Source organism: Myodes glareolus, chromosome 17 (genome assembly GCF_982192425.1).
Source record: "Myodes glareolus chromosome 17, mMyoGla1.1, whole genome shotgun sequence".
NCBI lineage: Eukaryota > Metazoa > Chordata > Mammalia > Rodentia > Cricetidae > Myodes > Myodes glareolus.
In genome coordinates this window covers 54,482,959-54,510,428 of record NC_142042.1, presented here as the reverse complement: position 1 = coordinate 54,510,428, position 27,470 = coordinate 54,482,959, and the positions used below count along the sequence as shown (strand labels likewise).

Here is a 27,470-nt window from a genome sequence, read left to right as displayed (position 1 = left end):
ATGGCTCAACAGGCCGCCAACCTGAGTCCCATTCTTGGAACTCACACCAGAGAACCGTGTAATGGCTTTTGACTTGTATTTTCATAAATAAAACTTGCCTGAGGATCAGAAAAGTGCTCTGAATCTCGAAGCCAACTCTAGCCCCCATTTTTCTTTAAGCACCAAGGCATGAGCTACTTCTGCCCTAAGTCACAGACCGAGCCATTTCACCATTAGAAATCCACGTTTTGTTTCCTTCATAGCACTCACTAGACCCTGACGCTACTTAGAAACTTTGTTCTTGAGATAGTGTTTAGGTAAGGATGACCATGAACTTCGGATCGTCCTGCCTCTACTTCCTGAGTGCATGTGTATTCCCTCATGCCCAGTTCTAAATAGTGTCTTAGAACTTCAGTAGGAGCCTTCTTTATCTTTCCTGCTCACTGTTTGCTACTACACGGGTCAGTCCCAGTTAGCTTTCCAAATAGTGAGTCCACATAGCTAGCAAAAGTGCAAAAGTGTGTGTGAGTTTGTGTGTGTGATAAGTGTGTGTGAGAGTGTGCTGAGGACTTGATGAACATACCAGAACATTCACCAAATGCAGAAAGCTCTTCTGATGCTAGTACACCTCTTTTCAGAAGCCCAGCAGGCTGATGTAAGTGGCGTCAAAAATAGATGCAGGGTCACATCGTGTAAGAAAGCCCTACTTGATGAGCCAGCATGTTGTCTGGTGGGTGTTGAAATTTGATTTGTGGCCACTGCAGCTACCTTTTCTAAAATCCTGACTGAGATAAAGACTGGAGGCTTCACCTGTTTGTCACTGTCAAGGCCTAAGGCTATAAATAGGTCTGAAGCTCATCTCTCCTTTTAGCAGGGAAGGGTCAGATTACAGGGGGCAAAACAAAATAATAAAATGAGTGTCTCAGTATTTCAAAGTGCCCGTCAGCCACCCCCACAGTCCCTCTCTCCTTCCTCTGCTGTGCTCGCCTAGAATCAAGGAGCCCATCCACAATGCCTCTGTTCAAACTTACAGGTAGGTGTGCAGAAAGTATTCGCGAACTCGGGGCTTTCTCCCCCGTGTGCAACCATTCCCTTAACCGCCGTGTCAGCTTCTTTATTCGGGGTCCATAATGCTTTAGATGTACACATTACAGAGAGGCAAAGCATTTTCCAGTCTGCTTTCTTTCTGGTTGTGGGAGGAGGGTTATTTTCTCGAGCTATGCCTTTGAATCCCTTAGAAAGCGGAGCCATTAACTCGCTTACTCTGAGCAAAAGCTGTGCTTCCCAGACCCTAGAAGGGTTGTCTACAGTGTACGAAAGTTCCTGAGCACGGCAGAAGCCTTAGCCCAGAGTGTTCCAGTGCGCTACAATCCACACACACTCAGAAGGATTTCTTTAAAAAGAAATCAATTGTATGTATGTTTCACTATAAAAATTCAGGCATGTGAAATAAAGAGAATGATTTTACCAAAAGTCAAAGTAATAAACACTCACTTAGGAAAATTAGAAAACAGTAGCTTTAAAAGTCACATAGTCTTGTCAATGGTTCAAGGATCCACTCAACATTTTGGGATTCAGCCTCTCAATTTGTCCTATGTAAAAGTAAAGCTGCCTTTAAGAAAACAGGCACACTTGTGTTATGCCAGTAAGTGTAGATAGCCTTTGGGCAGGAGAATGCTTTAGCCTACTGTTATAATGTGACTTATTATGTATTTATTCCAAACACTTTCTGAAAGCTTTTGAAATTGCTGTATGATATTCCAGCTTTCTTAATCTGTTTTTTTTTTACCATATCTTATATGCATAAATATCTTCTTGACCTTATGCATCTAAAACCTTCTCTGTGTGTAAAGAATATTTCCTATATATATATATTTCATATATATATATCTGAGAAATGGTGGTTCAGTGGGTGCTACCAGCCGGTTTACCAATGAGCTGGTTTTGTTTACCTCCTTCCAGCATTCTTGGAGCGCTCCTAGCCCTCTTCATCAGGTTCCTTTATTTTGTTTTCTTTTAAATTTCCACCTTACAAAAAATACCTTTAGGGGCTGGGAATGTGGGTTAGTAGTGGAGTGTGAGCTTGACATTAACATGCACAAGGCCCCAGGTACAACCCCCAGCCCCACAGTCCCCCAAAGAAGGACTTTTTAAAAGAATATTAATGTGTGCTTAAAGCCATATGTCAGTAAGGAAGGGGATGAAAGTCTGTAGCGACCTTATGTATCCCCATGACGCCCTTGGGCAGCACACAGTAAGAGACCAGAAGATGAGCTAGAGAGCCCTTTGTCCCACCCCTTTCTGCAGCAGCCTACATGCTGTTTCCCAAAGCCTGAGTTCAGCGTCACACTGAGTGCTCAGAGATGTTCATATGCTATGTCTTGTTTTGCTTTACTTCACACAGGTCAAGGAAAACGTGAGTATCTTGGACTATTTTCCCTGCCATTTGCAAGTATCCATAAAAGAAACGACAGTGTTCCTTAACTCACAACGGTGCTTATTTCTCAGCAGTGTTTGTAGATGGAACCACCAAAGGCCAGCAGCGGTTAATAATAGCTGTAGTTAGCATGCAACCTTCATGGATTTCCAAAACACAAAACCCACTATTTTGACCCCAAAGGAAACGAGCCTGACATGATGGTGAACACCTGTAACCTCAGCACTAGGGAGGCTGGGGATTGAAAGTTCAAGGCTACCCTGGCCTACATAGGGAGACCTTGTCTTCAAATACAACAAGACACACAAATAAAGACTACCCCCCAAGTTGCTTGTTTGCTACCTCAAAATAAAGTATACAGAGGAGTCAACAGTGTCCACTAAACCTTGCCTTAGATGATCCTCAACTCTAGTGCAAAAAAAATTTTTTTTGTTGTGAATTTTTTGGCCAGATAAAACCTGATTTTAGATAAAACTAGCTTTTGTTATGTGTCCCACCCTCTCTCAGATTCTTCTGTTCTTTTGCTGACGGATGTAGTTCTGCCTCCAAGTTCCTCTGTAAGTTGAAATGGGGGAGGCAGGAAACCTGCAGGCTGGCCTCCCCACACATGAATAAACTCTGCTGGAAAATAAGCCTGGGTTTCTGGGTCTGTCGGGTGTAGAAGCAAGCATGGTGATCTTCTTGTCGAGCTGTGTACTTCCCGCATTAGTAAGCCCAAATGTTAGGGAGAGCATCCTACAGATTTTAAATATGTCATGTCTGATCTTCAGAGCAGTGTTCTGGGGTTGACTTGTTTTTAACTTGGTATCTCCCTTTATGATGATGAACCATGAGGCTCCTGGTGACTATGTGGCTTGCCCAAAGCTACCCAGATGTCATGGACCCTTTCTCACCTGAATCCAGTGCCTTACTTTGACACTTTACCTTTCTTCTTCCTATTTGTGGTGTATAGATGTCCTGTCCCCCAGATACGGCCCCTCGGGTGTCCCGTGACCTCACATATGCTCAGAAAGAGTCAGAGATTATCTATACAAGCCTGAGGAGATTGTTTCTCCTTCCTGGTTTGGGTTGTCATCACATTTTTATCTACTCACTTTTAAAATATTAGTTTCTTTTTTTTTTTTCCTTCCCATCGTCACCACCATGCCCCGAAGTAGTTGGAAAGGCAGAGCTCTCGAATCAGAGATCAAATTTCAGCTGTGCTTGCTTGGAGTCAAAACAGCTGTTCAGTTCTGCGGAACCAAATATCAGCCATATCATTTTTGGTCATCGTGTACTTGAGGTTATAACGTTTACTTTGAACTGTCGTAGTGGTTTAGAGAGATACAACCTTAGTAAGATATATATATATATATATATATATATATATATATATATATATGACAAATATATGAGACAAATAGGTCCGAACAGTCCCAGATAACAAACACTGTTCTAGAAGAGCCAGGGTGTCACCAGATGGGATTTGGTTTCTGGCATCAATTCCACACTGTCCTTCCTGAGGTCTTCAGAAGCACTGCCACAGACCCAGCATGACAAGCCATGGCGCCGTCACCCTCACCCTCATCATCGTAACTGACTGGCCTATTTCCATTTGCCCTTCTGGTACATGAAGCCTTTCTAACCTCTGCCTGCCGCTCAGCTTTGAGGGACCTATGATGCTCTGGGAGGAATGGCGCTGTTTCTAGGGATTGGCTAGTGGTGGGCTGGGGCAGCATTCTCCGTCACCACGTATCTATTCGCTGTTCTGTTTGTCTCACCGGACTGCTGTGAGGACTACTAATAGCATCCAAACATTCTCAGTTTCTGGACGTGTTTGTGTTTATCAAGGCAATCAGGTGCTCGAGGTTCAAGCCACACAGTCTGCCCTGTTAACTCTGCCTTCGCCAGCCAGGATTTGAAACTGGCTTACCTGACAGCGTTGGGGAAGTTATGAGTCACTCACTATCGTTGCTAATGCATGCTTCATCTCACACAGTCATGACTACATACCATCATCCTCAGTGGCCCAAAGCTAGCAGCGTGCTTGCCCGCTGCTGCCAAATGACCTCATTCAGTTTAATCTGCTGCTTTGTTTTCCGGGAAGGGTTTCCACACACATTACCTCACTGGTTATGTCATAGCAGCCCTGCAAGTGAGGCTGGCTTGGTAGTGGTGCCCACACTGAACACACAAGGAGACTGAAACGGTGTGTGTGTGTGTGTGAGAGAGAGAGAGAGAGAGAGGAAGGAGTTGATAAGCATAGAGCAGAAGCTTGGACTCATTATACCGTGAAATCAGATTGAAGGGCTGGAGAGATGGTTCAGTGGTTAAGAGCACTGCCTGCTCTTCTGAAGGTCCTGAGTTCAATTCCCAGCAACCGCATGGTGGCTCACAACCAACATTAATGAGATCCGATGCCCTTTTCTGACATGCAAGCATATATGCAGGCAGAACACTGTATACATAAATAAATCAATAAATAAATATTTTTAAAAATCAGATTGAAAATAATCACCTCTTGGAAGCTTGCATAGACACTGGCAATAGAGTGTGGTTCTCTCTGTGCAGTTTGCTCTGCTGTCACCATAGCAGGTTCTGCGCCAGGACTGCTCCGGTGGCTAGCGGCTTGCCCTCTCCTCACTGCTCACCAGAAGTCCCAAGGAGCTCTTACGGGTGTGCAGGTGCTAATGAAGTGTGAGCTGGGCACGTGGAGAAGACAGTGGGACTCAGCAAAAGCAGAGCTTGACGGCCATCACTGCCCCGTATGGTGAAACTGGGTAGAGGCCATCCTTGCTTCTCCACTTTAAGAATGGGAAAACTTCAACCAGGCGGTGATGGCGCATGCCTTCAACCCCAGCACTTGGGAGACAGAGCCAGATGGCTCTCCGTAAGTTTGAGGCCAGCCTGGTCTACAGAGTGAGTTCCAGGACAGGCTCCAAAGCTACACAGAGAAACCCTGTCTCAAAAATAATGAAAAAAAAACAAAACAAAAAATAGGAAATCTTGTGCTGAGTTCAATTCCTGGAACCCACCCACATGGTGGAAGGAGAAAACTGACACCCAAAATGCTCTCTCTCTCTCTCTCTCTCTCTCTCTCTCTCTCTCTCTCACACACACACACACACACACACACACGCACACGCACACGCACACACACACACACACAGGGGGCGCAGAGAATAGAATGGGAAAACTTAGTGTGTAACAGTGGGTTGGCTTTCTAAGTCACCCATTGTCAAAGGTCCTGCCCACAAGAATGGACCCCACCACATAGGCCTAAGTTTGGCAGTTCCCTTTCTCCACACGACACATATCACAGTTGTCAGTCTTGAATAATAGAGGTGGTCGTATGAGAGAAACTTCCCTCTGAAGGGCCCTAGAGGCCACATTCCTTTCCTATATCTGCTGATTTCTCAGCCATAAGCTCCAGGGGATTGGCAGTCTTTAGAACAACCAGGAAGACCCGGACAACCCAATGGGAAGGACTGTGTTGTGTGATGACTTTGAAATCAAGCTTAGCTCTGCCAGGAACATGTAACCTCATATTAAGAGTTGTCCTGTAAGAGGCTAGCTGCATCTTTAGGGCCCTCCAGGAGTGTCTCCATACACAGATCTCCACTAATGCGGGAGCGGGCCTGAGCTCTGGTTGGAGACCAGCAAAGCCACGAGGCCAACACAATTTATCCTAATCCTTGTGCCCGATATCCAGCAACTCCCGGGTGGTTTTTGGATAAGAATGTCAACTAATATATGGAAAAAAAAAAACTCTTCTAGAAATTGATGACGCAATGCGTAGCTTTGCTGAAAAGGTGTTTGCCTCTGAAGTCAAAGACGAGGGAGGCCGGCATGAGATCTCCCCCTTCGACATCGATGAGATCTGCCCGATTTCCCTCCATGAGATGCAAGCCCACATCTTCCACATGGAGAACCTGACCCTGTCCACGGATGGCAGGAGGTAAGAGCTTAAGGTAGTGGTGCAGCGGCTGGGGAGAAACAGCGGGTCGCGAACGCAGGTCTTCCCCCAGGAGTTACCAGAGAGCTTTCATGAAAGAGAATTATTTCCCTTTCTTTCTAGCACTCCCGAGAGCTCTTTACCACACAGTCCTCGAACCTTTCAGCCCTCCTCGATCCTGCTGGTCTCATCCTTCTGTCTTTCCCTAGGTTCTTTGCCTTTAAGGGAGGAACAGCAAATTGTCTCATTTGGGGGTCCGCTAAAGGATCTCGCCAGGGGCTTGTGTCTCTTCAAAGTAGAAACTCAAAAAAAAAAAATTCCCATATAAGAAAACAGTATCAGTTAGGCATAGTGATCCATGCCTTTAAGCCTAGCACTAGGGAGGCAGAGGCAAACAGATCTCTGAGTTCGAAGCCAGCCTAGTCTACAGACAAAGTTCCAGGACAGCCAGGGCTACACAGAGAAACCCTGTCTCAACCACCCCCACACACACATGAAGGTAAAAAAGAAAAGAAAGAAAGAAAGAAAGAAAGAAAGGAAGAAAGAAAGAAAGAAAGAAAGAAGAAAACAGTATTAATAAAGTTTCTAATATTGTACAAGCCTTTCTGTATACATTAAATCTCATGGAAATCCTGGAAGGCAGCTAGCTGCTTGACAAAATACCCAGGATGGATGAATATCAAGGGGAAGGGACTCAGAGTGTTCATGCCGTGGTCAGTGTCCCTGTTGCTTAAGCCAGTGGTGGAGGGACCATCTTGGAAGGGAATTCATGGCGGAGCAAGAGCAGGCATCTGCTGGCTGATCTCACCCCTCTCCACTCCACTACTTCTCAACAGTGTGCCCCCTCCCCAGTGGTGTCACAGACCCGTGAGCACGCTGTCAGCACACGTGGGAGGGACTTCAGACGGGAGCCGGAGCAGAATTGTGCTAAGTTGTGGTTCTAAGCTCTGGTACGGCACCACCAGGGAGATGGAAGCTCAGAATTGAAGGGACTTGAGTAAAATGACACAGGACACAGCTGCCATCACCTGTGTTCACTGTAATAGCTGGGTTGCCTGTCCCATTCTTGCCGGATCGTTTGGAAAGAAGGGTGTCCTGGGGAAGGCCTTCTAGTGAATTTCCTCAGGTCCCTGTTCTAAAAGAAGCCATCATATTTGCTTGGCACTTTCTTCTCCCATTATGGTGATATCTTGTTTCTGACACCCAAGTCATATTTCGATTTTGACCTTTTTGGCCTCAAAATAAACTGGCATAGTGAAAACCCATCTATTATAATGAAAGTCCCCAGGATGACTTCACTAATTCCTTTTGTTTGTTCATTGCGAACCCAGAAAAAGGCGCTTCCGGGGACGGAAGACAGTTAATTTATCCATTCCACAAAGTGAAACATCTTCTACCAAACTGTCCCACATCGAAGAGTTTATTTCTTCATCCCCGACCTACGAGAGTGTGCCTGACTTCCAGAGGGTGCAGATCACTGGTGACTACGCTTCTGGGGTGAGTCGTGCTTGAGATGCCGAGGTTTGCAGAGCTGCAGGCCATCCTCCTCCCTGTTAGGGCAGATGCTTTGGACCTCCTTTGTCACCTTCACCTGCAGTCAGCACTACTGCTGAATGTCATTGTTGTGCTTTGTGCCGCTCTATCATCCCGCACAACGCTGTAGGTGACCCAGGCTACAGTGGACAAGCTGGGCAAAAGGACCAAAGAGAGCGGCAACGTGCAGCACTTTGTTCTTGCAGACTGCGTCATAAAGCAGGACAGAGACGAGGGGATGAGGGACAAGGGCACGGCAAGATAGCTGCGGAGGTAAAGGTACTTGCCCCCGGGGCTGAAAACCAGAGTTCAAACCTCAGGCCCCAAAAGGTGGAAGGAGACACCTGACTCCCGCAATTTTCCTCTGACTTCCACATGCACACCGTGGCGCATGCCCAAAACAAACAAATGAAGGAAAATCTAATGGAGGGGTTGCTGAAGGAATGGCAGCGGAGAGCTCTTGTTGCTCTGACCGGAATCTGGGCTCAGTTTCCAGCATCCCCATGGTGGCTCATACCTGTCTGTTCAACCGTGCTTTGACCTCCATGGACACAGTTGTGGCGCACACACGTATGCGTGCAAAACATGCACGCATAATAAAAATGTTAAAAAAGAAAGGGAAATTCCAACAAGCCCATTGTCTTTAGGCCAGACAAAGTCTCTGGGTTCGTTCCAGTTGCCTACCCAGCAGATGGTGCTTGGAATGGATTCTGGTATGTCACAGGGCTACTAAACTCCAGTTACTAACACTCGGCCCCGCTGGTTGATTCATAAATCTCTGCCGCACAGACTTGCAGTATCAGCATCCTTTTGGTGAAGCTGCTATCAGGTCCTCAGTCTCTGCTCCAAATATAAATACTGGGCCCCCTTCTCATGTAACTGACCCAGGCAAAGTAAGGCCTAAGATGCTCACAAGGCTCAGGGTGCTGAAATGCAAGCTATTCTTGTTTATTTCCTTTGGTACGGTAACCAGGGTGTTGGGTAAATGGCAGGGACAGGTGCAGACATTAAAGAACCAACGTGAAATGTTTAATTAAATGGTACATACATGAGAATCACAATTTGGAAAACTCCAGACTCCCAAGGGCTTAAAAATCAGGAGACCAAGTCGGTGTTTCTGTACTTGGAGACATGAGAACAGACAGAAGGGAGAAGAAGATGCAAGGAAGAAAGGCAAGAGAGACCCCACATCAGAAACCTGGGCCTTGGGTCTTGTTGCTTCACTTAGTGGCTGGATATAGCTGCGCTGCTGAGCAGTGTTCCACGGCACTGTGCTCCGTAGCCAACAGGGGCATCCTTGAAATGCAAGCAGAGATGGGGAAGGTTGTCTCAGGGCTAAAGTCTCCAGCCTTTAGAATCAGATGAGCAATTGACTCGATGTAGTTGGCCCTTATTGAGGCCAATTGCTAAGGCCTTGAATGCTGAAGAGCTGAGGGTTGGGGACGTGAGGGTTAGTGAGAGCCTTTGCCTGTGAGGAGCAGACAGGGTGCTGGTCAGTCACAGCACTGCATGGCCGTGGAACAAGTGCCACTGGAAGCTGACCCCAGACTAAGCACTTACTTCACTCTCTGCCTAAAGTTAGCATCTACCCCCCACCCTTTCGTTTTCATTTTCAACTGAACTCACCTCAAAGATGGTGAGATCTCCCACGTGGAGTCAACAAAGTCTGTCACATCACTTGAAGCAGGACCAAGGCCTTCCTCCCTGTATCTAGGCTGAGTAAGGTATCCCTCCATAGGGAATGGGCTCCAAAAAGCCAGTTCATGCATCAGGGATAAATACTGGCTCCACGGCCAATGGCCCCACAAACTGCTCAAGCCACACAACTGTCACCACATTCAGAGACCCTGGCTAAGAATCTAAGTAATAAACTGGGCGGTGGTGGTGGTGCACACCTTTAATTCCAGCACTTGGGAGGCAGAGGCTGTCAGATCTTTGTGAGTTCGAGGGCAGCTTGGCCTACAGAGTGAGTGCCAGGACAGGCTCCAAAGCTACACGGAGAAACCCGGTCTCAACAAAACAAAACAAAGCAAAGCAAAACAAAACAAAACAACAACAATAACAAAAAAGAATCTAAGCAATAGTGGAGAACGTGGCTTAACTGCCCTTCCCTGTAATCAGATTGATGACTACCTTAATTGTCATCATAGAACCTTCATTCAGTAACTGATGGAAGCAGATGCAGAGATCCACAGCTAAGCACTGGGCTGAGCCCCTGGAGTTCAGTCGTCAAGAGGGAGAAGCGATAATATCAGCAAAGGGGTCAAGACCATGATGGGGACACCACAGAAACAACTGACCCGAACTCGTGGGAGCTCACTGATTCTGCATCTGTCTTTCAAAGCAGACTAACTGGATGTGGCTGTCTGGCTGTGACTTCTTCCACCCTGCTGATTGCCAGGGTCCATTGTCCGATCTGGCTGACTGGGTGGGTGCCACCTTCCTCACCAGCTCCATATGTGTGTGTTGCACACATTCCCTAAGCTGCACACTCCGTGTAAGAGTACCTGCCGTAGAGGAGCGCCCCTCTCCTGTTAAGGGTATACAGCAGCTGCACTCGCCTGTAGGATTCCAAATGCGTTCTCAATTAGACTTTCTGCTCAGGATCTGTCACTGTGCCTCAGTCTTTGGGGTCATGTTTGTGCCATCTCCAAAGAGAAGGTCTTTGGGGCCTGGTAATACAGTAAACTGCAGGTGAGGCAGCGAATTTCCAGCTGCTCAAGCCAAGTTTTATTCTAGAAGCCTAGACAGATAAAATTTTCTTTTTTAAAAAATCGATTATACACTCTGTATACAGCATCTGCCTTAGCATATCCCTGCAGGCCAGAAGAGGGCACCAGATCTTGTTATCGATGGTTGTGAGCCACCATGTGGTTGCTGGGAATTGAACTCAAGACCTTTGGAAGAACAGTCAGTGCTCTTAACCTCTGAGCCATCTCTCAGACCGACAGATAAAATTTTCTAAGACCATCTAAAGGAAGCTGGACATAAGGACACATACCTGTAATCCTAGGACTCGGAAAGATAAGACAGGAATTTGAGACCAGCCTGGGATACGTAGAGAGACACTGTCTCAAAACATTTTTTGAAAAGATAGCCTTGTTGGCTAGGTAGTGGTAACACATGCCTTTAATCCCAGCACTCAGGAGGCAGAGACAGGTGGACTTTTGTGAGTTCAAGGCCAGCCTGGTCTACAGATCAGGTTTCAGAACAGGCTCCAAAGCTACAGAGAATCCCGCCCCCCAGAAAAGATAGGTATATTGTCTTAGACCTATTATCACCCCAGCACTTGGGTGGGAGAGGTGGGGGGATAAGGAGATTGGGGCTATCCTTAGCTACATAGTAAGTCAGAGGCCTACCTGGCTACACAAGACCTTATCTCTAATGCAAGAAGATAAGGAGTTGGAGGTCAAGCCTTGGCTATAAAGTGAGACCCTGACTCAACAATTGCTGATCCTCAAAATATAGTTTGACAGTTTGAACTTACAGTTGATTGCTTTGATTTTGTTTTGAGACAAGACCGTGATATATAGTTCTGACTGTCCTGGAATGCCTGTGTAGATCAGGCTGGCCTTGAAATTACAGTGACCCTCCAGCTTCAGTCTCCTATATACTGGGATTATAGGCTTGTGCCATCATCCCCAATTCGGAGGTTTGCACTTTCAATGTACAAATGTCACGTGAAAGAAAGAATGCATATACAATGTTAACAATGAAATCACAGGTCTTGGGTATGGCTCAGTAAGACCACTTACAGTGAAAGAAGAAAGGAACTGAGTTCAAATTCCCAGCACCCATGTAAAAAACTGGACATGGCCTCACTTGACTGTGACCCCAGTGCTGGGGGAAACAGAGGCAGTCTCTGGGTCCCACTGGCTTCCAGACTAGTTCCAGGTTCAGTGAGAGACCTTCTCTCAAGGGAAGAAGGCAGAGAGTGATGGAGAAGGATACCCTGTGTCCTTGGACATGCACACCTGCAATATATGTACACACACACACACACACAAAATCAATCAACTGTAAAATCGGGACAGTTTCAGAATAGATGCAATTAGAAATCATTATGTTATGTGAGATAAACCAGACTCAGAAAGACAGATATATCACATTTTCCTACATGCAGAACCTGATTTAAAATCGTGTGTATGACAAATCCAGAAATTGGAAAAGGGATCATGAAATGGGAGAAAAGATCTTAAGAAAAGGGGGACATAGAGGACTTGCAATAGGAAAGCGGGGGGACAGGGGAACTTGCTGGATGATAAAGGGGAGCAACTGCAGGAAGAAGGGGCATGGGAGAGGGCAGCAGGCAGAGGAAATGGATAAGAATGAAGTATATTGACACATAGGAAGACGCATGATGAACCCACTGCTTTGTATGATAAGTTAAAAACAGACAAACAAAAGCAGTGATAAAAACCAATCAGTTCTTTTAGTCACTTTTTTTTAAAAAAAAAAATTTTGATAGTCACCACTATGTAGCAAAAAACAAAACAGGGTGCCTGGAGACTCTGTGGTAGAATTTGGCTTTGGACTTGAGTCCTAGAACCAAAAACCTCAGAAACAAATGCAAAAGTCAGAGGAAAGATTCCTATCGCAGGTAGGGTACGATGGAGAGAGAAAAGAGATAGAAAAACTCCAGGAGTCAGTCCTGGAGAGCATCCCAGGGTCCCAGTCCAGGCAGGCAGGAGAGGCTCAGCAGGGCCGTAGTGCCCGCCCAGGAAAGCCGGAACTGCGAGAGATCAGCCTGGCCACCTCCAGCTTCCCCAGGCGTAGCTCTGACACTCTCTTGGCAGGTAACAGTTGAAGACTTCGAGGTGGTTTGTAAAGGTCTCTATCGGGCGTTGTGTATACGGGAGAAATACATGCAGAAGTCATTCCAGAGGTTCCCCAAGACTCCGTCCAAGTACCTGAGGAACATCGACGGTGAAGCCTTGGTAGCAAATGAGAGCTTCTATCCAGGTAACTTGTTCTCTCGTGAACGTAAGAGCGTTTGGCTTACCTACTAAATATGAGTTTCAACAAATGTTCTTAGATTATCAGTGACCCAGCCTTAAGGTATCATCATTGCCAATGGCCCTGACCTGTGATTCATACGTCAATCACTGATTCTGTCCTTACAATACCTCTCAACCTGCTCTCTCTAGCGGGGGTTCCAAATCCCACTTAGGCCTGCGTGTTTCCTTGTTCCAGTGTTTATAAAAGTGTCCTAATTACTGGGCTACGGTTCAGTCTCACCATCTCTTGTTTCGCCCTCACATCTATCCTGGTTATTAAAACGCAGATCCAAGCATGTTATTTTCCTGATTAAAAAAACTTTCACGTCCCCCATTCCCCTGCAGAGCCAGTCAGGATCACCTGATACACCATGCCGTTCAAAGGGCACCTCAGCTCCTACCTGCTTACTTAACCACGTTTTCCTTAGTCTTTGTTATGGATGGGAGTGTTTGTTTGTGACAGGACCTCAGGTTTACCCAGGTTGGCCTCAAACCGTGCTCCATAGGGAGGATGTCCTCGACTCTAGTCCTTCTGTCCTCCGCTCTCAAGTTCTGGCTCACAGGCTTGCACATCACCCTCAGCTTTCGTTGGAGGCCTGTCCAGCTCTCTGGGTAGCACAGCACTTCCCTGAGTTGCTAGGCTGCTCTGCATCCCTGGCTGGCCTTCTCCTTGCTTACTCACTCTGAATCCACTGTCTGAAGGCAGCCTAAGCTTTCAGGGTGCAGCCCACATTCCTTCGTTCCTCACCTGCCTCTGCCTCTATGACGGGCGTCTACAGGGCTGGTGAGATGACCTAGAGGGTAAAGGAGGCCTTCTGCTGAGCCTAAAGACCTGACTGTGAGCCCCAGACCCACCAGGTGGGAAGAGAAGACCGAGTCTCGCGAGTTGTCTTCCCACGTGCTATGGCACGCATGTTCATATATTCATACATACAAATAAATGTAGAAGTAAAGAAAATTTTAAAAGAAATCGAATGTCCCGACTCTCCTAAAGAGATCTGTTTTATATAATTACAAAATTTAATAATCAGATTTCACCCATTTTGAGTATTCCTGTTGTATAATTGTATCACAATTGGTTTAATTAACTCCTATTTTTAGGCATTTAGATTTATAACTTTTTGTTTTACTTTGGGCTCATGTAGCCCAGATTGGCCTCAAACTTGTTATATAGCCAAGGATGACCTTAAACTGATCAATTTTGCCTCTACCTCCCAAATGCTAGGGTTACAGAAGTGTAATGCCAACCCCGAACAGATGCTGACCTGCACATGTGTACTGTGGCTGTGCACACTTGCACACACAAGATACACAAATAAATGTCACAAAGGATTAAAAACAAATAATGCTGTAGGAATTCCTTCAGCCAGTAACCTTTAAGTTACCAGCCCACTTGGGTGTGGCCTTTTTTTTGCTATAAATGCCAATGCAAAGCACACAGCGCCAGCTCTCTCTTCTGACTGCTGGATTCGGTTCCTGTTCCCCATTCGTGCAGAGGATTGTGATCTGTGAGTCTACCTCTAAATAAATAACCCTTTTTATACTCAATTCTGAGCTAGCGTGGGATTTCTTTTTAGCATCCTTCTTCAAAACAACACAAAATAAAACCCACAAAATCAAACCTCTTGCCAGGGATGGACACACAGCTGTAACCCCAGCATTGAGAAGGCTGGAGCAGCACAGCAAGACCCTGCCACAAAACAAAACACTTAAGACTCATAAAGGCGCTGTTTTTGTTGATGGTGGTGTTGGTCTGGTTTGGTTTGGTTTGGTTTTTCAAGACAATATTTCTCTGTGTAGCTTTGGAGCCTGTCCTGGAACTAGCTCTGTAGACCAAGCTGGCCTCGAACTCACAGAGATCCACCTGCCTCTGCCTCCCTAGTCCTGGGATTAAAGGCGTCTGCCACCATCGCCTGACAGACACTGTTTTTTAAAAGGTAACACTCTGTGCCCTATTTCAAACTGGAGTTCTATCGCTACTTTATGTGGTTATTTAATAAGTCAATAAGCTGCTCTAAAGAGAAAGCCTGTACTGACTGATTTCAGGAAATTAAGCGTATTTATCACCAGATATGATGACACCTGCGTGGAATCCCAGCACTCGGCGGTAGAAGCAAGAAATCAGGAGTGTAAGGTCATCCTTAGCTACAGAACAAGTTGAAAACCAGCTTGGGCTGTGAGAACCAGTCCCAAAAATCCAACCCCACCCCATCTCCTAAACTAACTAAACACATAGATAAACAGATAGAAATAAGAAGTAGTGATGCACATCTTTGATCCTTTGATCGGGAGGCAGAGGCAGGTGGATCTCTGTGAGTTCTAGGCCAGTCTGGTCTACATAACAAGTACCAGGCCAACCAAGGCAACGTAATGAGGCCTTGCCTCAAAAATAAATTTAAAAAATGTATTTGTAAGTAGTATATTAATTACATTACATAAATACTACTTCTAAATAACTTGAAAAAATTCTTATACTAGGTAAAATATTATCATAGTTATTTTATATTTCCCATTGAGTCATTTTGAAAAATCAGTGTGAAAATAAACTTTATAGAAAGAACATGTTAGGCTGGGCATGGTGGCACATACCTGAAGTCCCAGCACTCAGGAGGCAGAGTCAAGAGGAAAAGTCGTATAATTATAACTGATGAAGTAAGTAAGAGATGACTAGTGAGATACCGCAGTATTTCTTACTTGGATTATGTTTACATGGTCACTCGTCCCATATGCTGATATATTACCCTGTGTTTCATTGAAAAAGTCTTTACCCCTCCTCCGAAGAAGGGAGAAGACCCCTTTCGCACAGAGGACCTCCCTGCGAACCTGGGCTATCACCTCAAGATGAAGGACGGTGTGATTTACATCTACCCTGATGAAGCAGCAGCCAGCAGAGAGGAGCCTAGGCCCTACCCTTACCCAAATCTGGACGACTTCCTGGACGACATGAATTTTTTGCTTGCTCTAATTGCACAAGGGCCTGTGTAAGTGTTACTTGAGATCTAAACGTCAGCAATCGGTGTTATTGATGGATGAAGAATGCCATCCCTGTGTTAAAATACTGTGCTAAGCTCCTTTATTCCTTGTAATGGCTTTATGCGATGCATCTGTCTATTTTCTATCTATCTATCTATCTATCTATCTATCTATCTATCTATCTATCTATCTATCATCTATTTATCTATCTGTCTTCTATCCTATCTCTCTCTATCATCTATCTATCTATCTATCTATCTATCTATCTATCTATCTATCTATCTATCTATCTATCTATCATCTATCTATCCATCTATCACCTATCTATCATCTGCCTGCCTATCTATCTATCTATCTATCTATCTATCTATCTATCTATCTATTTATCTATCACCTATCTATCATCTATCTACCTATCTATTTATCTATCACCTATCTATCACCTATCTATATCTATCTATCTATCATCTATCTATCTATCTTTCTATCTATCCATCTATCATCTATCTATCTATCTATCTATCTATCTATCTATCTATCTATCTATCCTATCTATTATCCGCTTATTTATTTGAAGTGTCTCAAATAGCCCATGCTAATATCAAACTTGCTACTTAGTCGTGACTGACCTTGAACTTCTATCCTTCTGCCTTCACCTCCCAAGTGCGGGATTACAGGCTCGCACCAGCACCACCATGCTCAATTTATGCAGTACTGGGGAGTGAACACAGGACTTCTTACCGACAGGCACTCTATCAACTGAGCTACAGCCCTACTCTGATACACACTTTTTTCCCCTTTAGATCTTATTTTATTACTATCATTATTACTTTGCTTTGTTTTTTGAGACAGGGTTTCTCTGTGTGGTTCTGGCTGTCCTGGAACTCACTCTTCAGACCAGACTGGCCTAGAATTCACAGGGATTCACCCACCTCTGCCTCCCGAGTGCTGGGATTAACGGCGTTTGCCACCATTGCCCAGTTTATTTTATTATTATTTTTAATTGCATGTATATGCAAGTGTCTGTGTGTGGGTATGTGCACATGAGTGCAGGCTCCATGGTGACCAGAGGGATCAGATCCCCTGGCCTGGTGGTGACAGGTGGAGCTGAGCTGGAGTTGTGAGGTGCCAGAGGTGGGTTCTAGGAACCAAACCTAGGTCTTTCTAACTAACCACTGAGCCATCTCCCCACCCCACCCTCCCCTGACATACTTCAATTACAGTTTAACAAGCTGAAGCATCTGAAAGTGGAGGAAGGTGAGTAAGTACCTCCATGTCACTACACAGTGCTGAATCAGGACGGTGCCCAGGTCTACTGCCTCCACAGCTGGGGACCTCACCTTTGACCAGCACGGTCCCCATAGACTTTTAAATGCTTTCCCACGTCCTTCTTCAGTATTATGTCCAATTTTGCTGAAAAGCTGCGTAATTGTAGAGGAACAAACAGTATTTCTTCCCATAACTGGTTCCTCCTGTGGGTAAGGTGAGTCCTGGGGACTTTGAAATTGTTATCAGTCTCCTTACCTGTCCGGAAAGTCTGACGAATCTCGTGTGTTTACTTTCCACAGTAAGACTTATGCCCACCGGCGTCTGAAGTTCCTCTCCTCCAAGTTCCAGGTCCATCAGATGCTGAACGAGATGGATGAGCTGAAGGAGCTGAAGAACAACCCCCACCGGGACTTTTATAACTGCAGGAAGGTGAGTGCACCCGCACCCAGGGTGCCCTTAAGGACAAGAAGCTGTTTGCTGATGAACCCACCGCTTCTGCAGGTTGCGTGGACTTTAGTGAAGGCAGGTAGAGCATATATCTAGAAGATTAGAAGTGCCGTTCTGTTGTTTGCCCAAGAGGGAAAAAAAAGCACTTTACTTAAAGTCGTGTGCGAGTGTGTACTTGGGCAAGGGAGGGGGGAGAGATGGGCAGTTATAGGCAGCTGTGAGCTACAGTGTGCTGGGAACTGAACTCAGGTCCTCTGCAAGAGCAATATGCCCTATTAACTGCTGAGCCATTCCTCTAGCCTTACCTATTGATTTTTGAGACATGATCGCTGTGCAGCCTTGGCTGGCCTGGAACTCGTTATGTACACGAGGCTGCCTTCCAACCCACAGTGGTCCCCCGGCCTGTGCCTCCTGAGTGCTGGGATTCCAGCATGCACCATGTCTGGCTAATATGCATTTTATACATTGGGCGTGATAAGCTAAGTGTGGTGGCCCATCTTTCTTTAGTCTCAGTACTGGGGAGGCAGAGACAGTGGATCTCTGTGAGTTCAAGGCCAGCCTGATTTACTGAATGAAAGTCTGTCGATAGATGATAGATAGATAGATAGATAGATAGATAGATAGATAGATAGATAGATAGATAGATAGATGGACTACATGTCTGAAATCCCAGTCCTTGGGAGGTGAAAGCAGGAGGATTAGGAGTTTGAGTCATCTTCAGCTGCATTTTAACTCAGGGCCAGTCTGGGCTGCATGAAATTGCCTCAAACAGTCAAATAATTTTGTACTTATAAATTTTGTTCTTACTGTGTGTATCATCAGTGTACCAAGACAGTTTTCAGGAGTCGGCTCTCTGTGGACATCAAGCTTGGTGGCAAATGCTTTTACCTGTTGAGTCATCTTCCTGCCCTAATTTTGTTTTGTTTTGCCTCTTGAAGCAGGGTCTCATGTGGCTCAGTTTGGCTCAAACTGGATATATAATTGAAGATGACTTTAAACTCCTGATTTTCTGCCTCTTCCTCCCCAGGGCTGGGATGTGGCAGGGATTACTGACATGTGCCAGTGCAGCCAACAAGCCTCCTAACTTTTTCCTTAACTTCTTTGGGAACAAAAGCTATGATAGATACATTGCTTCTAATTGTATTTGTGGCGTAGAGAACGAGCTATAAGAATTTTGTTTCAATATGTCGGAGGCACATTGGGTGTGCTGATGCTCGGGAGGGGCAAGCATCATCCCTGCACCCAGCTAAACTGCTCACAGATGCAGAGAGGATGCAAATGGGTCCTTACCACTGGGCCACCTCCATCAGCTGTCAGTTCACACCACCGTCTGTTCCTTCCTCTCTCCTCGGCGGAATCTGCCGGCACTGTGGCCACTGACCGTGGAGGAAAGATGGCTGATTGCTGGGTTTTTTTCCTCTGAATGTGTCCATAGGTGGATACTCACATCCATGCAGCCGCCTGCATGAACCAGAAACATCTGCTGCGCTTTATTAAGAAATCTTACCACATCGATGCCGACAGAGTGGTCTACAGCACTAAAGAGAAGAATCTGACCCTGAAGGAACTTTTTGCTAAGTTGAATATGCATCCCTATGACCTGACGGTTGACTCTCTGGATGTTCATGCTGTAGGTTGGGAAGATGCTTAGTTTTCTCCCACGGAACCCAAGATGTCCCAGTCCCTCCCTCCCTTAGCACAGCCCTCTTAACTACCTTGGCCACTGCGATGACCAAAAGCACCGCTGATGAGTTTTGAGGTCCACCCACTATCGCTCAAACTGAGCTTCGTTCCTGGAGCCCTTCCTCTTCCCCTGAGAACCACCCCATTTCACTTGGTCATCCCCAGGAAACTCTCATAATCAAAACTTCTGCTCTTGTTTCCTGATTCAGGGACGCCAGACATTCCAACGTTTTGATAAATTCAATGACAAATACAACCCCGTGGGTGCGAGTGAGCTTCGGGACCTCTACCTAAAAACAGACAATTACATTAAAGGGGAATATTTTGCCACTATCATCAAGGTGAGTAAAAAAAAAGTACTTAGTATGGGTTCATGAATGGGGAGGAGAGAGGGAAGACAGGAAAGAAGGAAGGAAGGAAGGAAGGAAGGAAGGAAGGAAGGAAGGGAGGGAGGGAGGGAGGGAGGGAGGGAGGGAGGGAGGGAGGGAGGCAGGCAGGCAGGCAGAGGGGGAGGGGAGGGAGGTGTCTGGGGAATGCCTCTGTTTCTAGGGTAGAGAAGTTGAGGTGTGATTTAGGGGCTAAGGACCTGGTCTTCAAGGTTTGGGTAGATCTAAGAGCATCCCTTGTGATGCTGTGTTTTAAGAAGCAGGGCTGGAGAGGTGACTCAGAGGTTAAGAGCACTGACTGCTCTTCCAGAGGTCCTGCGTTCAATTCCCAGCAACTACATGGTGGCTCACAACCATCTGTACTGAGATCTGGTGCCCTCATCAGGCATGCAAGCACACATGGAGGCTGAACATTATATACACAATAAATAAATAAATAAAATCTTTTTAAAAATGTACATGTCTTGCAGGCCCCATGACTATCTCCATCTCATCATCCTTAGCCTGACCTTTCCCTGAGGTCTCCGTCACCTTACCAGTCTTTGTCCTCGCTCAGTCTCTTCTGTTCCCTCAGATCTTGGATACTTCTCTTCTCACTCCCTTTCACAATACCACAGCTCTTTGGAGGATATATTTCCTCTCCCTACATCCCACTGGTCTAGACCTCTGGGAGGACTTGTGTGAATTCCTGACCTCGGACCCTTCTCTTGGCTTTACAGGAGGTGGGTGCAGACCTGGTGGAGGCCAAGTACCAGCATGCGGAGCCCCGCTTGTCCATCTATGGTCGCAGTCCTGATGAGTGGAGCAAACTCTCCTCTTGGTTTGTCTGCAACCGCATCTATTGCCCCAACATGACATGGATGATCCAAGTCCCCAGGATCTAGTATGTATTTGGGCCTCCCTGCGGCGGGCAGGCTCTCAAGCCTGTCCTCTCACCGGCCTCTCCTCTCAACCTGAACCGGAAGCGCTTTCTCTCTCTCTCTCTCTCTCTCTCTCTCTCTCTCTCTCTCTCTCACACACACACACACACACACACACACACACACACACACACAAGTTCTTGCTATGTAGAATAGGTTGACCTCAAATTTGAAATCCTCCTGCCTCTGTCATTTGAATGCAGGAATTATATAGGTATGTACCACCACACCCAATTTAGTTTTTAAGCTAAAAGTAAGGACCTAGTATGTATTTTCCCCAGGGACAAATGCTTAGTTCTTACTTTAAGAACTAAGCTAAAGTAAAAACCATGGGGGGCTGGAGAGATGGCTCAGTGGTTAAGAGCATTGCCTGCTCGTCCAAAGGTCTTGAGTTCAATTCCCAGCAACCATATGGTGGCTCACAACCATCTGTAATGAGATCTGGTGCCCTCTCTGGCCTGCAGGCACACATGTAGGCAGATATTGTATGCATAATAAATGAATAAATATTTAAAAAAAGTAAAAACCATGTACATAGTATCAGTCATGTTTGCTAAAGTAAGAACCGTGTACATCACACATTGGTGTTCTCTGTGTCCAGTTTGTTCTTCGACAAGTTTATCTGTCCTGGTATATAACTTTATTTTATTTCTAGAGTCAGATGCACTACTGTTGTGCCATAGGCTGGCTTTATTTTATTTTTGTTACGGAATCTCCCTATTTATCCTGGCTAGCCTGAAACTTGCTATATAGACCAGGATGGCTTCCAACTTCTAAAGATCTACTGCCTCTGCCTCCTATGTGCTAGGAGTAAAGGCGTGTGCCACCACTCTTGGCTCTTTATTTTTAGTTTTGAGACAGGGTCTCACTGTATAACCCAGGCTAGGCTTGAACTCCTCCTAATCCATCTGTTTCTGTCTCCTGCACGCTGGGATTACAGAATTGTGCCGCCATGTCAGAATACAATTATAGCTGTCTTGTATCTGAACCTTTACTGCCACTTATGGCTGATTCACCCACAAGAGCCCATGTTCCCTGTAGCCAAAGTGTTTGCCAGCAGTGGTACTGAGGACGTCTACTCCCTCCCATGGTATGCGCAGTCACTCCCTGCCTGCAGGAATGGTTTCTCTCCTGTGCTCAGCATCATTGATCTTTTATGTAACTTACATGCTCTCTGCCAACCTGCTTATGTGCCCTCTGGAAATGCCAGGTTTCGTTCACTGGGGCTGGAGAGATGGCTCAGCTGGTAAAGTGTTTGCTCCACAACTATGAAGCTTAGATTATGAGTTCAGATCTCTCAAAATACCTAAAAATGGGAATGAGTTGTTATGAGGATTAATGTAACTAATATTTTTTGGCTATTTAGAAAAGTTTCTGGTGCTGGATGGTAGTGGCATAAGCCTTTAATTCCAGCAGAGGCAGGCAAATCTCTGAGTTCGAGGCCAGCCATGTCTACAGAGTGTCCAAGGTGGCCAGGGCTTCACAGAAAAGTCCTTTTTGTTTGTTTGTTTGTTTGTTTTTGGTTTTTTTTTTAAAGAACCAAGAAAAAAGTTTCTGGCATATATATAAAGTGGTATAATTTATTGTTACCACAGATGAAGTGTGTGTGTGTGTGTGTGTGTGTGTGAGAGAGAGAGAGAGAGAGAGAGAGAGAGAGAGAGAGAGAGACTCTCCCAGAGTGTAGAAATTATCAAATTCTAGGCATGCGCCACCACTTTTGTCTGGTTTGTGGGGTGCAGGGGATTGAACCCGAGGCTTTGTGCACGTCAGGCAAGCACTTTACCAATGGAGCCGCATCCCCTTCCCCAGACAGGACCTCTTGATAGCAGTTTTCCGTTTGCTGTCTTGTGACACACATGTGCTTGATCGCTGAGCTTCCTATGGCACAATTACTATATTCCTCATAGCTGGACTTCGTTGTAAAAGTTGAGTTTTCTTGCCACAGGGAGTTTACAGAAGAGCTGGGGTATGTGGTCCAATGCCCAGTCCGACCTAAACTCCTCATCGTGTGTGTGCGAGGAGAGTGTCTGGGATTGGATGTGGGGTGAACTCACTCCTCTTCGTGTGTGTGTGTGTGTGTGTGTGTGTGTGTGTGCGAGGAGAATGTCTGGGAGTGGGTGTGGGGTGAACACACTCCTCTTCGTGTGTGTGTGAGTGTGTGTGTGTGTGTGTGTGTGTGCGAGGACAATGTCTGGGAGTGTGTGTGGGATGAACACACCAGGCCCTTTTCTGACACGTGACAGTTGGTTCTCTGACTCCCACACAGTGGGAGCTACGCTTTCCCTCCTCCTAAGTTCCCTTCCCTTTCGCCTTTAGTGATGTGTTCCGATCCAAGAATTTCCTGCCACACTTTGGAAAGATGCTGGAGAATATCTTCCTTCCAGTGTTTGAGGCCACCATCAACCCCCAAGCTCACCCAGACCTCAGTGTCTTTCTCAAGCACGTAAGTACGACCCTTCGGGCCCTTACTCCTCTCGTGAGCCAGCTGTCCTTGCTGGCCGTCACCGACTCTCCCTACTATCTGTCTATCAACCTCCCCTTTGGAGCTGTCTGAGGACTTCTCTGCGGACAGTCTCTGCCCTTGGACTGAACCCACGGTACGGCCCACTTTCCTGACAGATCACTGGCTTTGACAGCGTGGATGATGAGTCCAAACACAGTGGTCACATGTTTTCCTCCAAGAGTCCCAAGCCTGAGGAGTGGACAATGGAAAACAACCCATCTTACACTTACTACGCCTACTACATGTATGCAAACATCACAGTGCTCAACAGCCTGAGAAAGTAAGTACAGGAGAAGGGGATACATCTGCGCGTGAGTGTATTTATTAGTGTGTGTGTGTTAGCGCTGGAGAGCACCTGTAGGGTGGGGTTGTGGGGTGAGAGGGCAGCTTTCAGGTGTTGGTCCCTTCGTCCAGGTTACTAAGGCAGGTCCTCTCACTTCTGCCATACTACATACTAGTCTTGAGTGTCTGGCGGTTCTTGCCTCAGCTTTCCTTCTCACCTAGGGGTCCTGGGGTCACAGATGTGCAACACTGCCTCTTGCTTTTCTTTTTTTAAATTTCTTTTAAAGATTTATCTATTTTTACTTTGTGTGTACGAGTGTTTTGCCTGCATGTATGTCTGTGCACCATGTATGTGCCTGGTCCCCAGGGAGGCACACACTGACACGGAAATCCCTACAGGTGTGCTCTATTCTCCATTGCCTTCTTGCCCCACCATATCCTCTGCTGCCTCTCTTTTGAAAAATGATTGTATTTAGTAAGAATTACGATGAAGATTTGCAGTTTACATTTTGATGGATCTATTTGGTAGTTGTTCCCTTCCCAAGTGTTAACTCTGCCAACGGATTTTCCTGTGAATCTCTCCGCCCAGAACCTGGGGTTCCCACGGCCCATCTCTCTGCCCAGAACCTGGGGTTCCCACAGCTCATTTCTCTGCCCAGAACCTGGCGTTCCCATAGCTCATCTCTTTGCCCAGAACCTGGGCTTCCCACGGCCCATTTCTCCGCCCAGAACCTGGGGTCCCCATAGCCCATCTCTTTGCCCAGAACCTGGGCTTCCCACGGCCCATCTCTCTGCCCAGAACCTGGGGTTCCCACAGCCCATCTCTTTGCCCAGAACTTGGGGTTCCCATAGCTCATTTCTCTGCCCAGAACTTGGGGTCCCCATAGCCCATCTCTTTGCCCAGAACCTGGGGTTCCCATAGCCCATCTCTCTGCCCAGAACCTGGGGTTCCCACAGCCCATCTCTTTGCCCAGAACTTGGGGTTCCCATAGCTCATTTCTCTGCCCAGAACCTGGGGTCCCCATAGCCCATCTCTCTGCCCAGAACCTGGGGTTCCCATAGCCCATCTCTCTGCCCAGAATCTGGGGTTCCCATGGCCTTTTCGTTTTCACAGGGAACGAGGCATGAACACATTTCTGTTCCGCCCTCACTGTGGGGAGGCGGGAGCGCTCACTCACCTCATGACAGCCTTTATGATAGCAGACAATATTTCTCACGGCCTGAATTTAAAGAAGGTGAGTTTGAAGCTTTTTAAATTTAATTTAATTTTGAGACAGGGTCTTATGTAGCCCTGGCTGGACTTGAATTTGCGATGTAGCTAAAGATGACTTTAAATTTCTAATCCTCTTGCCTCTCCTTCTGACTGCTGGGCTTTTGGGTTACAGGTGAATACCACCACATCTGCTTAGAGTCTTTTCTTCTTCCCGCCCCCTTAGATATCTTTGAGATAGGGTTTCTCTGTGTAGCCCTGGCTGTCCTGGAACTCACTCTGTAGACCAGACAGGCCATGAACTTGGAGATCCATGTGCCTCTGCCTCCTGAATACTGGGATTATAGGCGTGCACCACCATGCCAGGCCTGAGTATATTCTTAATAGTAATAATTCTATATTACGAGTTCATAACAAATAAATCATTACAGTCCATTTTCAGTATGATCTGTATTTTGAGCTCATCAGTGAATCAAGGATGAACAGGAGGCACCTCCGCCTCTGTCTTCCCTAGCTAGCAGCTGGCATCTCATAGCCTGAATGCTTTGCACTTTCTCTTTAGGGTTGAAAAGTCTGAGGTATCAGGGAAGGGGGGACAGGACAGCTCTCAAGCCCCAGGAAGATGGGGAACTTGGGGCAAGGACTGTGCTAGCCTAGTGGGAAAGACTGTAACTCCTTGGAGAACCAGCCCATGACACAAAGGGAGCAGGGCATTTTCAAGTCATGATCAGGGACTACGGAAACCACAGCCATTGCTGTCTTTTCTCTAGGTTGTTATCCAACTTTGCAAGGTTGAAAAGGAACAGCTTCAATTTCGCTACTCTGAGTCTTTAGTACCCTTATTGTGAAATGAGGGTCGCTGAGCATGAATCATTTGGGAGGGTTACTTAGGTAGCTCATTTTAGGAGAGTTGTTGAGGGTTTCTCTTAAGGTTTCCTTACGAGTCGCCCTTGGAGATGAGTGAACACACATCTCCCGACTTCCGTCTTAGAACTCTGGTGGGTGAAATCAGGGGTTGGTTTGGCTTCCCTGCAGCTACTTTTTGCCAGGTTTCTTGTTGTAGCTTGCTTTAAATGTCTCTTGTGATAGTCATAACTTTCATGTAGCCAAAAAAAAAAAAAAAAAAAGTTGGTTTCGGGGAAACTCTTTTGAGCTGTAATTGTCTAGATCAGACCATCTAACTTTGATAACTTAATATTCAAGTTTAAAGAACTGATTTTGTCCAGTGCTTCTGGAAGCCATGCCTGAACATTTAACTTTCAGTATTTACATGGAAAAACTACAATCAGCCTGGTTGAGAGCAGTGGCCGCTCTTCCAGAGGACCTGGGTTCAAGTCCCGGCACCCACATGGCAGCTCACAACTATCTGTAACTTCGGTTCCAGGGGATCCAACACCTTCATACAGATACACATGCAGGCAAACACATCAATGCACATTAAAAAGAAAGAAAGAAAGAAGGAAGGAAGGAAGGAAGAAAGAAAGGAAAGAAAAAAAGGAAGGAAGGAAGAAAGAAAGAAAAAAGAAAGAATGAAAGAAAGAAAGAAAGAAAGAAAGAAAGAAAGGAAAGACCAACTATAACCACTCTGTAGAATTTAAGGTTCCTTTGTTGAAGGCTAAAGCCTAAGGTTGATGGGGACTTTTAAGACTTCTGGGTCTGTCCCTTTTCACCACCCTCATGGCTGCTTTCCTTTTCTTTTCAGAGTCCTGTGTTACAGTACTTGTTTTTCTTAGCCCAGATTCCCATCGCCATGTCACCGTTAAGTAACAACAGCCTGTTTCTCGAATATGCAAAGAATCCTTTCTTGGATTTCCTCCAGAAAGGCCTGATGATCTCACTGTCAACCGACGACCCGATGCAATTTCATTTCACCAAGGTACACGCCGAAGCGTGAGCAATTCAAGTGTGTTTTGCTGCGCCATCTTTACATAGGATGTGCATTGTTTCTTTACTAAGACACCCCTCTCCTTCTTTGCATACATAACTACAGGAGCCCCTGATGGAAGAATATGCCATTGCTGCACAAGTCTTCAAGCTGAGCACCTGTGACATGTGTGAGGTGGCCAGGAACAGTGTTCTGCAGTGTGGAATTTCTCACGAGGTAGACTGGATTGTAGCTGACTGCCCTTCTGAGCATTGGGGTCTAGTGATCTAAACATTGAAATATTAGTGGAATGCCGGGTGGTGGTGGCTCATGGCTTTAATCCCAGCACTAGGGAGGCAGAGGCAGGTGGAGCTCTGTGAGTTCGAGGCCAGCCTGGTCTACAGAGTGAGTCCTAGGACAGGCTCCAAAACAACTGAGAAACCCTGTCTCGAAAAATAATAATAATAATAATAAAGAAAAGAAAGAAAAAAAGAAAAATTATTGGAAATGAGGGGCGTGAGGAAATACATGAATACATGAGGAGAAGCTGATGCACAAGCCAGTTGCTGTGGCTAGGGACTAGAAAAGACTATCCTGGGCTGGGGATATAGTTCAGGGAAGGGTAGAGCCTAGAAGGCTCTGATTTGAATCACCACGCCTCCCCCACTGAGTTCTGTCCTCTGGCCATGTCTCTCAGGAAATAATACATTTGATTTCTCGGGGAACATGCACACAGAGGCACCAAATGAATGGCTCACTGTTTTTCCTTTGGTTTATGAGTAACATGAAGATTACGGTGGAGGATGTGATCACCGACTACCCCAGTGGGGGAAGGAGCCACTGAGCTTTCTCCTCCTGTTGTCTTACAGGAGAAAGCAAGGTTCCTGGGCAATAATTACCTGGAGGAAGGCCCTGTTGGAAATGACATCCGGAGGACAAACGTCGCTCAAATTCGCATGGCCTATCGCTATGAGACCTGGTGTTATGAACTCAACTTAATTGCTGAGGGTCTTAAACCAACAGAATAAATAAAGAAACTGGATAATGCTGTGA

The 27,470-nt window shown here is 46.1% G+C and overlaps 1 protein-coding gene across 1 annotated transcript; it reads left to right on the top strand.

The window, feature by feature from the left end:
- Positions 1 to 27,470, top strand: Ampd1 (adenosine monophosphate deaminase 1). Its single transcript, XM_085678271.2, has 16 exons — positions 1 to 58; positions 4,967 to 5,071; positions 6,173 to 6,353; positions 7,682 to 7,847; positions 12,680 to 12,845; positions 15,642 to 15,861; positions 17,422 to 17,551; positions 19,005 to 19,199; positions 19,462 to 19,593; positions 20,358 to 20,521; positions 22,875 to 23,001; positions 23,178 to 23,341; positions 24,458 to 24,578; positions 26,256 to 26,429; positions 26,544 to 26,654; positions 27,287 to 27,470. Exons 1-16 carry the CDS (start codon positions 1 to 3, stop codon positions 27,443 to 27,445), a joined length of 2,373 nt encoding a protein of 790 aa, XP_085534397.2. The 3' UTR covers positions 27,446 to 27,470.

Bases quoted from the DNA above. Each gene is read 5' to 3' on its own strand.
- Ampd1 (XM_085678271.2), top strand. From the start codon at position 1: ATGGCTCAACAGGCCGCCAACCTGAGTCCCATTCTTGGAACTCACACC. The intron at 19,594-20,357 runs GTGAGTAAAAAA...TTGGCTTTACAG, and splicing joins ATTTTGCCACTATCATCAAG to GAGGTGGGTGCAGACCTGGT. The intron at 20,522-22,874 runs GTATGTATTTGG...TTTCGCCTTTAG, and splicing joins ATCCAAGTCCCCAGGATCTA to TGATGTGTTCCGATCCAAGA.